The sequence below is a fragment of the Panthera pardus genome, unplaced genomic scaffold (assembly GCF_024362965.1).
Source record: "Panthera pardus isolate Hobbes unplaced genomic scaffold, ASM2436296v1 HiC_scaffold_10, whole genome shotgun sequence".
NCBI lineage: Eukaryota > Metazoa > Chordata > Mammalia > Carnivora > Felidae > Panthera > Panthera pardus.
Window position 1 is genome coordinate 23,891,562 of NW_026526655.1, and position 13,155 is coordinate 23,904,716.

General features: G+C 35.1%; 1 protein-coding gene across 15 annotated transcripts in view; it reads left to right on the top strand.

Annotated features, from left to right (window-relative positions):
* The window catches only part of IKZF2 (IKAROS family zinc finger 2), a 163,748-nt gene extending 150,832 nt beyond the window's left edge, over nucleotides 1-12,916 (top strand). For all 15 annotated transcript variants that reach the window (XM_019446094.2, XM_019446090.2, XM_019446096.2 and 12 more), the window contains one exon: nucleotides 4,550-12,916. In XM_019446094.2, the coding sequence (XP_019301639.1) occupies nucleotides 4,550-5,274 (725 nt within the window). In that variant the 3' untranslated portion in view covers nucleotides 5,275-12,916. The remainder of the gene's footprint in view (nucleotides 1-4,549) is intronic.
* Nucleotides 12,917-13,155: the final 239 nt, after the last annotated feature.

Consider the following 13,155-nt stretch of genomic DNA (forward strand, 5'->3'; position numbering starts at 1 on the left):
TAAAGCCCCTGCAAGAATACTCAAAGGCTTGCCTTGGGCCCTAAGTAACTTTTCTTCCAGTCTTTCTTCCTTTATATAAATGTTTTTTTTTTTTTTTTTATGTCTTCTGAATCTATTTAGTTTTGTTCTTTGTAACATTTTCAATGTTTACTATGACTTAGAGATGCTATTCTCAATTTGATTTGATTATGTCCTTAGAAAAGGGGGACAGATTTTTTCCTAATTACATATTGATTTTAAAATAATAACATTAGATTCTTATTAGGAATTTAATGGTATTTTTTTATTTGGATTATCCTTTCGAGTAGTATATAAAAAGCAATCACACATTGTCTCTGTGATGGTTTTTGAAATGAAAATTTCATCACTCCACACTCACTATAAATTCCTTTTTACCATGCCCCTCAGTTAAATACTATTCTTTGACCTTTTCAAGCCCTACAGACCAATGATCCCTGAACTTTCTTTTTGTGTTCTCCTCTCTTTTTATTATCAGCTTAGATTCCATGGTTAATCATGTTTACTACTCTGTTGCCAATATTCTTGACTCTCTTACTTTGTTGTCTTTCTATCACCTTCTCCTAGTGAAACCCCACTAGGAAACCCCACTCTATTGAAAGCAGAGAAACATCTGTCCCATATCTACAGGGCTGCTAGTACTTTTGGAGAAAATCCCACAGCCTTACAAATTGGTCACTATGAATCAGTGAATAAGTGATCTCAAATATCAGTTGTTCCATCCACATTGTAGCAGTCCTACTTTGATCCCATTCCTGCATAGTCCTCTCTCCTGATGAACCCTATAGCCATTTCAACATTTATTCTCCACAAACATGGTATCTCACTTCTTGATGGTATTCTAGCTCAATTTACAGGGAATAAAGTCATTTGCAATGATTTCAATATAATATTACTAATTTTATAAGGATTAAGTGCATTTATAGGAATATTTTCTTTTTTTCCTCCTTGTTTCAATGAAAGAAGTATCCCTCTTTTTAATTAAGGTTAATTCCTCTTCTTGTGCCCTGGAATTCTTCTGTCACAGCCTCCCCCCTGTCCCTCCCGATACATTACATTTTATTATTCCTTTTTCTCACTTGTATTTTCAGTCTTCCCCCTCTATTGGCATTTTCCTTTTAGTATTTAATATGATAAACTCTCATCATTTAAAAAAAAAATTCCCTCAAAACCAAATCTCCTTCCTGCTACTACCTACTTTCTCCTCTTCAAAAAATGGAGTGGTTGAAAGAGTTCTCTATGCTTGCTTTCCATAATTTCTTTCCTTCTACTCATTCCCTAGTCTATGCAACCTGGTTTTCTTCCCCATGAAATGATTCTTATCAACGTCACCAGCTTCCATAGTGTCAAGTGCAGTGGACCCTTTTTAGACTATCTTATATCAGTCAGAGAGAACATTTGCCACTCTTGAATAATTCATTGCTTTTGAAACACTTCTTTCCTTGGTATCCATGACATTGATCTCTTGCATTTCTTCTAGCTTCTCTGCTCCTTCTCAGTCTTCATTATGAATCTACCCTTAACAGCCATGCAGATGGGGCAAAAGTACTAATGAAGGCCTCCATTCATATGCCTAAATGTTTTAATATTTTAAATTAAGCTGAAAAATTATTTTTTTTAAGTTTATTTATTTTGAGGGAGGGAGGAGAAGGGACAGAGAGAAAGAGAGAGAGAATCCCAAGCAGGCTCCGTGCTGACAGCGCAGAGCCTGATGCAGGGCTTGAAATCACAAACCACAAGATCATGACCTGAGCTGAAACCAAGAGTCAGATGTTTAACCACCTGAGAGACCCAGATGCCCCTAAGCTGAAAAACTATTGTTCTACCTTCCTAACTTGGAAGACTGAGTTCAAATAAATATAGAATGCTTTGATCCTTTAGAGTTCCACACCATACCTTGACAGCATGAGCAGAACCACTGCCTGACCTGGAGCCAGCCCTCTCTCTTAGACCCACTTCTGTTTCTTTCTAGTACCAAAAGGGGCCTCATGCATATGCATGTGGACACCTCAGCCTGCACATTCAGTTTCTTTTCACATTGCACCCCACACACAGCACATAAAGAGTAGTGTATTAGCGTCTCCTCAGGCCTAAGTGTGTGCATACCAGGAAGATAGACCATATGAAGAGGACTATGCTAACCCTTAGTGCAAACTCAGTGCCATTTGGGAAAGGAATTCTTCAGTCTTGGGTATCCAGGGTATGGTCTAGGGAGTAATCTCCAGACAGGCATATTCCTTTGGCTCTACACATTCCTCATTCCATGAGGAGCAAGGGACTCTGTAAACATGGGGCCCAGTGCAGGAATCCAACTTGCCTTGGTCTGTGGGCAGGCATAAAAATCTTGGTGTTCTCCCAGGTTCTATTTTTGACCTTCTCATCTTCATACTTTACCAATGCTTGGGTTATACCTTTTATTCTCTTGGCTTCAGAAGTTACTTTCTATCAACTGATGACTTATGTGTCTACATCTCAAGCCCATATCTCTCTTCTAAATTTTAGACTCTACTCAGCAGTTACTGGACCACGACTATTACTCATAGTTTTCCGAAATTGAATTCATCATCTTTTCTATCTGCTATCCACTAAGTTTCCCAGATAAGAAACGGGCTCCATGCTTAACTTCTTTCTCTTTTTCATTCTCTAAGTCTAGATAATCACCAAGCCCTAGAAACTATATTTTCTAAATTTCTCTCCATTTCATCGGGTTTTCTCCATTTCCACTACCACTATACTAATTCAGGCCACCATGATCTTTACAGCAATAACCTCCTAAACCATCTTTATAAATAAATATCTAGTCAAGTCACTTTCCCATTTAACCCTATTAATCTGTATTGCTCTCAGCATGAAATTCAAATTCCTTAGCTGTTGAATGAGCCTTGTTATTATCTTCTCTTTCTCATCTATTTCCACTGTCAGCTATATACTGAAATTTAAGTAATCCCTTGAACAAGTCATACCCTCTTGCCTCTGAGCTTTCCTGCCAGCTGCTCCACCCCCACGTTCCTTTACTTGGCTAATATTTGTCATCACATTCTTATCTCTGATGCTACTTTCTTCAAGAAGTCTTCTTTTACTCCCTTAATATATATTCCTTTTATTTGACCTCATAGCACATATCACACTGTATTATAAATGATTCCTAAATCACTGTCACTCTCTCTAAACTGTAAGCTCTTTGAGAATATAGATTAGGTTTGTCTAGCTTAACTTTTTAAGTCTTAACATTGCAGTATCTTAAATTGGATGCCATGAGATCAGGTCTCATCATTTTTTTCTTCCATTTTCATTACTCCGATTATAACCCTAATCTCACTTTGGAGACCTCTTTTCAAACCTGAAATAATACTAGTGATCCAAAAGTGCTTTTCCAGAATGCAGTTCTGTAGATAAACATTTTTTTATCAACATTACAAATTAGTCATCCATCTATAACAACATACTAAACATTTATAAGAAGTCCACATATATTTTTAAGAAGCCTTTATCTGTAAGATTTACCTATGAAAGTAACCAGGCAATTAGTAGGAGACCACGTTGTTTTAGTGGCAGAATTTTAAAAAGATAAAATACACCGTCCAAAGCTGGAAACATTTAAAGGAGAAAAATTAAAATGACTTCTCCTGCTTTATGCACAAGGCTCTTTTACGGTTAATCTTTAGACACTGTGTTGAAGTAAAATACTGATTTGTTGAAGTAGATATTAAAGGGAAAACTACAAAAATACTTCAATCAAGATAAAGCATGGAAAACTAACAATGGGTGTACATATCAGCACCATTGCCCATATGTCTAAACAAGGAAGGGATGGTGTAAAAATGATGAATTCCCCATTTCAAGAAACAAAACAACAAATATATTATTTTCCAAGTTTGTAAATAAACTACTTGTGGAAATAACTCCTGTTTTTAAATAGTCCTAAATTCCATTCAGTTTATCAAACAATACAACTTTTAACAGTGTTTTAATGGTGTCATCTTTGAATTCTCTAGGGTGACAAATGTCGACTCTATAATTTTTTTTTTCTAATGTAGCAGTTAAATCAACCAAATTAACCGTATATAACAATGAAGTGACAGATGTTATAATCAGATCACTCTCGCTTTTATGCTCTTTGTGGCTTGGTCACTGATGTCTAAAATATGCAAAACAAGCATAGTCTCTGACTTATTTTCACCTGGTATTTCTGCTTTTGCCTACAGTTGCTGAGCTCTAGACAAGTGGAAATTCTAATTGAGAATGAAAATAGGATAACACACTCAATCATACCTTTCTGGCTAGATGCATTTTCATGATGGCATTAAAACAAGTGCAAATGGCTTGTGAAATTCTTATTACTAATCCTTTTTGCAGGCTGAGAGTATTTGAGTCTTAGCAGAATTAAAGAGCACAAATGCTTGATCTAAAGAATATCATATTATAGAAAATGGAGACAATTAACTTTGTACATTTATATTTTAATCCAGTCACTAATTTTGTTGTATTTTGTTTGTTTGTTTTTTTACTTTTCTTGCCCTCCCCCTTTCAGGGGAAAAGCTCATGCGATTCAGCTACCCAGACATTCACTTTGATATGAACTTAACATATGAGAAAGAGGCTGAGCTAATGCAGTCTCATATGATGGACCAAGCCATCAACAATGCAATCACCTACCTTGGAGCTGAGGCCCTTCACCCACTGATGCAGCACCCGCCAAGCACAATCGCTGAGGTGGCCCCGGTTATAAGTTCAGCTTATTCTCAGGTCTATCATCCAAATAGGATAGAAAGACCCATTAGCAGGGAAACCTCCGATAGTCATGAAAACAACATGGATGGTCCTCTCTCTCTCATCAGACCAAAGAGTCGACCCCAGGAAAGAGAGGCCTCTCCCAGCAATAGCTGCCTGGATTCTACAGACTCAGAAAGCAGCCATGATGACCACCAGTCCTACCAAGGAAACCCTGCCTTAAATCCCAAGAGGAAACAAAGCCCAGCTTACATGAAGGAGGATGTCAAGGCTTTGGATACCACCAAGGCTCCTAAGGGCTCTCTGAAGGACATCTACAAGGTCTTCAATGGAGAAGGAGAACAGATTAGGGCCTTCAAGTGTGAGCACTGCCGAGTCCTTTTCCTAGACCATGTCATGTACACCATTCATATGGGTTGCCATGGCTACCGGGACCCACTGGAATGCAACATCTGTGGCTACAGAAGCCAGGACCGTTACGAGTTTTCATCACACATTGTTCGAGGGGAGCACACATTCCACTAGGCCTTTTCATTCCAAAGGGGACCCCTATGAAGTAACAAACTGCACATGAAGAAATACTGCACTTACAATCCCACCTTCCCTCAGATGTCGACATACCTTTTATTTTTGTTTGTTTAATATTATTACTGTCATTAATTCTTATTTTGTGGATGCAGTGTCATTTACTCTGCCTAATTACAATAAGGAAGAAACAGAAGAGAGAAGGGACAGGGGATATTGTTCTTGGTAACGTGGGAATTTAAGAGCGGTTCATTTCTGCCATGCATAAATATAAGGTATATCATGCTTTGGAAAAAAAATCACTTGATTCATATAGGTTCACCTAAGAGATTCTAATTTGCCACTGATGTTCAGGATTATGATTGAAGGCAAGGAAGTTTGGAGTTTTCTGGGTAGAACTTCCACAGTTTAAAGTGGTATAAGTAATTTTACTCTTCAAAGAAGAAACTGTTTCAAAATGTAAACTTTTTTTTTTCCTCTAGAGATCATGGAACACAAACACATGTGTTAATTTCAGTGATAATCCTTGGATGAGTTGTTGTGGGTTCTATGTTTACTTCCCCAATGGAATTTATAATACGGTATGTTATACACTGTACCATATAGCAAAACTTGTAAACTACAGGTAGTTGAGGACACCTACAATACATCTGAGGTCCTGTGATCTTATTTTTCTAAACTTAAGCACTGTTTTCCATAGTTTTGATGACTGGTATTTTATAGACACCCTGGCAGCCTTACTTTTAACACCTTTAATGAGTAGTATTTTTATCTAGTTTTAAGAATAACATATGGTCTAAGAGTGGCTAAGAGGCAGTCAGTAGTTTCCAGAAAGGACCTCTGCTTTTCATAAATTTGTTTTGGAAGTCTTCTTTTAAAGTTGTAATGTGATGGCGGCATAGTGTACATAATTGTTTCTAAAAGTATGCTTACGATTGTCACTTTATCAGCATTTAATCAGTGTTAACCAGTCAGCAGAAACATATAATTAGGCTAACCGTAGGAGTAAAAAAACTACTCAGAAATCCCTTTTCTGGTATTTCTCTTTTCCCACTGATTTTTTCAAGCTGTGACCACCCAGTGTTCTATCCATAGTCCATCATCCTTTACTACTTGAGTAGAAGATCATGAAACTCTTTGCTATAGGTTTTTGCTCTCAAACTCTCGGAGCAATTACTAATTCGACCTGAATATGGTAACTTGAACCCCATAAGGTTATGGAACTAGGGCTATTTATTCTAGTATTTCTTGAATAATAACATTTACCACTTTTGGTGCAAGGAAAAGGGAACTTCTTTGTAACCTGCACATTAGACCACAGATAAAAAAACAGCTTATTTTTTACACTTTTTGGGGTCTAGAATGTAACCTAACCTCCAAGCAAAAGTCACCATGTCCTGCACAGTTTTCCATCTCAAAAACATTCAACTACTTATAAGTCCTTGTCAGAAATGAATCTCAGTACCTTAGTAAAAAACAAAACAAAACAAAAAAACTCTTAATCCATACATATGTTATCATTTTTCATGTGCAAATTTTTTATTTCATTTATAAAAAGGTGCTCTGTTTTTTTATGTGCAGTCCAACAGCATTAGAGGGAAGGGAAAAATGAGATCAATTCAAGTCATTTTGGGGGGACATACCTGGATACAGAAATTGCTGCTTGTGTTGAGGGAGGACAGGCCTGACCATGGCTGGATTATCTGATAGCCATTTATGAGTACTGATTCTGTTAAGCAGTAACTGATAACTGCTCTTAAAAAAATCATTAAATAGGAGGCTGAAACTATGTTTTTAATGCAGAATGATGTGAGAACTAGCAAAATTAGAGACTTAAGGACAGAGAAGCACATCCGGCCCCAATACTGCTCTTGACTCATCTTCTCATTTATCATCTGCTTATTTAAACAGCTTCTGAGCACTAACACAGCTAGAGCTGGGCAAAGATGATTTTAACTCAGCTCTCCTTTACTCGTTCCTCTTATAATTATTTTTGGAGAAATGTCCAAACTAGTCCTTTAAATCTAAGAGAATGCACCAAAACAGAGACATGAAACGTTTTAAATAGAATACTGTTTTTTTTTTTTTTTCCCCTCCTGCATGCTTTGGTACATTGTGAACACACAGTTTATTCAAAGGTAAAGTATGCTTTTGAGACTTCCTTACCTCCCCCTACACTAACCACTCAAAAAATTGGAATTTCATATTTTTTTTCCCTTTTGGAGGAAGGTAAATAATGTAAGGTTACTGATTTTGTGTTTTACTGCAATTTAAGGAAATGTGGATGGCAGTGTGTTCATAACTTTGGCTGTGTATGGATTTCTGCTGGCATCATCTATGAATTTTCTTCCTGTTCACTATTTGTTTTTTTCAGTGTATGAACAATCATGTGTCTACCTACCCTGGGATGAAGCTGAATTTTAGGTGGACCTAAAGAGTTGTGTAGTACCCCCATGAAGACAGTACTCCTTTTCTGATTTCATCTATTTGAGAATCTACTTTATCAAAGGGACAATATTTGTGAGAGTGTATTTGCTACAAGTGTATACTTGTACTTTCTTAGCTACATGATATGAGGAACAGAAAGAGATAAAGATGGCTCAGGGTGTGGCAGGGACAAATGAGGACGAGGTCAATTCAAATGTGCAGGTTAGAATTTTTGTGGGCATGGTGCTTTCTGGGAGACTCTAAATGGCTATATTTGCATGCTTCCTTCTTCACAAAAGGAAATATGCAAGTTGGTAGGGCCTAAAAATAAATATGAGGCTCAGACACCAAATAAATCAAATTTTACATAACAGTTATATGCCCAGTTTATTTAGGTGAGATTTCACATTAGAGTACTGGAGGGGCATAAAAATGGGTTAGCCTCTTTCTTCTGGTTTGGCAAAAATTCAGAAATTCATCACATTGCTTCGCCCTGATTTTGCCCAGAAATTTACCTCCAGCTCCTGTTGGAGGTAAATTAGCTGCCTCTCTCTAATTGTGGTCAATCACTTTTAAAAAGCAATTCTAGCCTGGCTTTTTAGAATGGCGAAGATGACCAATAAGCAGACTGGAAGAGATTTCGAGTCGTTAAAACATTCCGTTGAGAATTTTCTGGAGGGACAGAACGCGAGAGACCAGGATTTAGATTTGGCTACAAAGTAGAAAATGGTTTTCCTCCATGCATACAAGCAATTGTACGTGTGTGTCAGTGCGTGCATGTGTGCGTACGGACATACACACTCCTTTGACGAAAAGTCATGAAAAGAAGCAATTAGAGTCACCACATGTCTTGCAAGAGCACTTAAAGAGTTAAAATTAGAGTTCATACCTGAGAAATTTAGTAAACTTACTTTACCAGATTGTATTAAGAAATATTAAAGAAGTTATTAGTATGTCTTTAGGACTAGTTCAACTATTAAACTAAAACCTTGGGCCTTTACAATCTACTTGCAGAATGAATCTAAACAAACAAGAAAAGGATTTTTAAGCTGATTTGGTATAACTTCCGAAACGAAGGAAACAAAAATAACTTTTGAATAGGAAGATACAAAAAAAATGATTAATGTTTACGTGTTGGCAAATGGAAAAAGACAATATTTTAGTGAGCTTGATGTTTTGGTATATAGTTACCATGTCTCAACTCTACACCTCACAAAACTATGAAGTCTTTATGATATGTTGACATCAGTGAAGGCATTTAGATGAAAATATATTTTAACTGATTTTCCAAATGTTATGTCATCCTATCTCCAAAATGATTCTGTAAAGTAGAAAAAGAACAGAAAAACCTGCAAAAATACAAACAAAAAAAACCTGTATGCCCCTAGTTTCAAGAGAGAACTTAGATTATAAGAGGTACTGACTACATTTTTTTTTTTTTACTTTGAAATGTTCATTGTACAAGAAGAGATACATTACATTTGTGGTCCTCTTTAGTTATATTTTATATATTATTTTTAGTAAGTACTATCTGTATAAGATTATCCAAAAAAATTCCCCAAATGCAAAAGAAAAGAGTAGGGGTGAAATTAAAATTTGTATATATGAGAGTTATCTCAGAAATGTTTTTAAACCTCCAGTTTCTGCAAAATAATTAAAATATACAGTAACTGGTATCTTAAGATCCTGAGTTTAATGTATTAAATACTTATAAAATTTCTTGATATTGGTGCCTTTTTAAAATGCATTGCGAGAGTGTTGGTTAGCTGTTGTAGCTCTACAAACACTTTTATTATGTATTTTTAAAAACCACTTAAATTTGAGTACTATATAATACATCTTCATGTTCTTAGGGCAAAACTGTTAGAGGAAGTTCCAATCAGAGAATTTCAGCTCATCTGTTTAAAGTAAAAGGAAACTTTGCAACCAGATTTTAATCTTATTAGTTTGATAGTATTTCTGAATACCATTACGAGATCATGTAGGTAAAATATGGCATAGAGGGAAATTTCAGCTGTGAACTGCATTATGGTATGTGGTTTTGTTTTGTTTTTAAGGAAGAATCCGTTCTAGTATCACACAGGCTTTATTAGTGGAATTTTGGTCAATAAAATACAGTATTGTTTTGAAATTTCATTTATAGACTAGTGTTGTCCTAGTCTGAGAATCGGTCTCCTAATCTATTAATGTTTTATGGAATAATGTAAAGAAGCAGGTAATTAATTCTCCTTGAACAAAACAAAACTGAATAGTCATATCACATTGCTATTCTCCAAAGCATAATCTCAAATGGTTTCCTGCCATGATTGTGTATTACTTGCAATGGATGTGTTAGGATATGACAGCTTTTAAAAACTAAATAAATAAAAATGAGCTGCTTGTTATACAAAGCAAATGTCATATGACCAAGAAGCTGTGATATGCTAGTGTTTCTTTTTATCATAGTGTATTGCTAGGCCAAATAATGACACCTTGAATATTTTTATTACATTTATTGCAGTAACCTAACGTTTTGGGATTTCCATAAGGTTTTTATGTAACATGATATTTCTAGCTTTTTAGTTTTCTCTTGCTGTACTGTAAGTTTGTGAATATTTTTCACATGCACTCTTAGAAATAAGTTCCTAATTCTGTTTATGGGATTTTTCTCCCATAACATTGCATTTGTATATTTTCTGTATAAATTTGTTGTGAATTAACCTTTACCCCATACAGAGAGTGGTACGTGAATGACTAGTTTTCTAAGATGTCCTTTTTATTGTGAATAAGATATAAAATTTAGAGGCCCTCTGCTAAGCCACATAAAACACAACATATAACTTCATAAAGGTACAGATAAGCCAGTTTGCAGTTAATTGGGCCCTTCAAATTACCTCAAGTGACACACAGTAAGAAAAGCTTCTCAGACGGGTGGAGGTCACTGAATCCCCTACTATGCACTTATCAGGATTCTACTTAATTTACTGGAAGTGGATTTTTGAAAAATGAATACACTGTAACAAGGGAAGGACTCTGGGTTTTGTTTTTTGTTGTATTATTTTGTGTCTTTTTGTTAAGTAGTTCAATTTCTGAAACTGTGATAAAACATTTTGGCTGTCAGGCACTCTCAGATTTTGAACATAAAATCACTTCCCCTTCTGTGTAACTAAGTTCTTTGTTACCTCTTCAATTTTGTTCTCCTCCCCCAACCACCCTTTTCTCCCCGTCCACATCCTTTCCATCACTGCCTCTTGGACATCTCTGCCTCTCTTTCCCCCACTAGTTTGAAGATTAGGTCAACTCTTACTTCCGATTCATTGGTCTCTTAAGTCTTAACTTTTTGTGTGTGATTTTTTGTTGGCTGTATAATTTGCTGACATATTTTTATACTCAAGTGTAGTTTTATATTAAAAAGAGAAGTGGTTGGATTAAAAATAGTAAGGTATATAACCATTGTGCTACTTTCACTTTCAAATATTGGGTACCTAAAATAGGACGCCAGAGATCATGTCATCATAATATGGTATGTTTGCCTTCCTTTTCTGTTGGGTTTTGTGTTCTGATTTGGTTTTCCTCCTAAAATGTATGAGAGATTAAATAATTTTTTTTGCAAGAGTTTAGAAAGATGTTAAAAGTCTAAAGCAAAAAGTCTTAAAAATCTCCCAGTCGGGAGAAGATGCTTTAACATTACTATAATAATATTCCAGGTTTGGAGGGGGCTCTCCAGGCTTCATATTTGCTCTTAATACTTGGACCTTTTAGACCATGTGTTATAATTGCAATCTCCGAATGATTGCTTCTGCTATTTAGTTTAAAAGATATTTTTTCTTTTCTTTCTGTACAAGTGCAATACTTTCCTTGAAGTCTTAAAAACTATGGTTATTTTTTTTTAACTGATCTATTCTTTCTTTAGTTAATGGCAAAAAAGAAATCCTTGAAGATCATGGCATGTTAGTTTAAAGGACACAACAAGCAAAGAAAAAAACACCATATAATAAAAAGATTAGAGGATGTGGAAGCCACTGGTTTATTCTCATGTATCTTTATTTAGGCTAAATTTCCATTAAAATTAGTAATCTTTTGCCTGAGAAATGTGTCCTCAAGTTGAAAAAGTTGCAATTCTTAAAGACTGAATTTTCTTCTTAGGCCCTTGTCCAATGTTTTAAATTAAGAACCTAATATTTTTTATTTCATTTTCCTTCTTTTGGAAATGAACTTTAAAATAAAAGCAAAGCACTTAGCTCAATTTTAAACACCTATCACCTATTGAAGACAATTTTTAAGAAATATTTGGAGCACTGTTTTCATACAAATTTAATTAAGAAGTATTTTTCGTATCATACATATTTATATGTAGAATACTGGTTTTCTTTTTTTATACCTGTGTCCCTGTAGTAAAACTGCTGTAATGTAAATACATGTTTTGTTAAAAGATAACATTTCTTTGGCATTTCTTTTAAAGGCAGTTACTGCATTTGTACAGTATGTGTCTTGGCCATTTTAGATTTTTTTTCTTTAACAATACCAAAGGTAATTAGACTACTTTAAAAACTAATTGCTTGACAGTTTCTAGGATATTTTGAGTTTTAGAAGCAAAAGAAAAAAAAAATAGGTCAAACCAGTAAACCTCATTTTTTTTCAAACTAATAATTTGGGAAAATAAAAACTGTTTTGAAAAGAAATATATAAAAATATATATGTAAAATTAAAATTCCAGACTTGTATGTCAGGTTTGCTCAGTGTAATGTAGTTTTTTTAAAGTTCAAATACAATACCTCAGAAAATGAGGTTTACTATGGAAATACTGAAACAGTCTTTGCAGCTGTGTGACAAGTCAGCTCTGCTATATACCAATTTGGAGACCTCTGCTAAACAGTTTTATCACTGCAGACTAAAATGTGGGACTTGTATTTTGTTTTTAATGCACACACATACATGTTCTGTGCATGTATGTGGGTACTGTGTATACGTGTATGAGTGTTGTATATGCATGTGTGAGTGTGTGTCTGTATGTGTGTACAACTAAAGCTGCAGAAACTTTGTAATACTTTGTGAAAAGGATTATATTATAAAGGTTTGTACTGTCTGAGTGCACAGCTACTGGAATAAATTTAGGGAATCTCAGGAACAAGCATATAATTTGTCCAAGATTTATTTCTTCTCAGAAGTGTAAGTGCAGTTTTTAATTCTGTATATTATTTAATATTTTACCAATAAAATAAACTTCTGACATAAAGTGTTTGCTATAAAAACTTTCTGGTGAAAACTCTGTACACAAACATATCTTCCAAATACAGAAGATTAAACTGTTGAATACTATCAGGCTTATTTAAGTTATTGCTGTTGGGTCTATGTGTCACACTTCCTGACCCAGAGAGGGATACATTTGAGATCAGAAATTTCCATCTTTACTACGTTGTCCACCAGAGCAGGGAACAAAGTATTCCATGACTTGTTAATGATGGCATCTCTTTA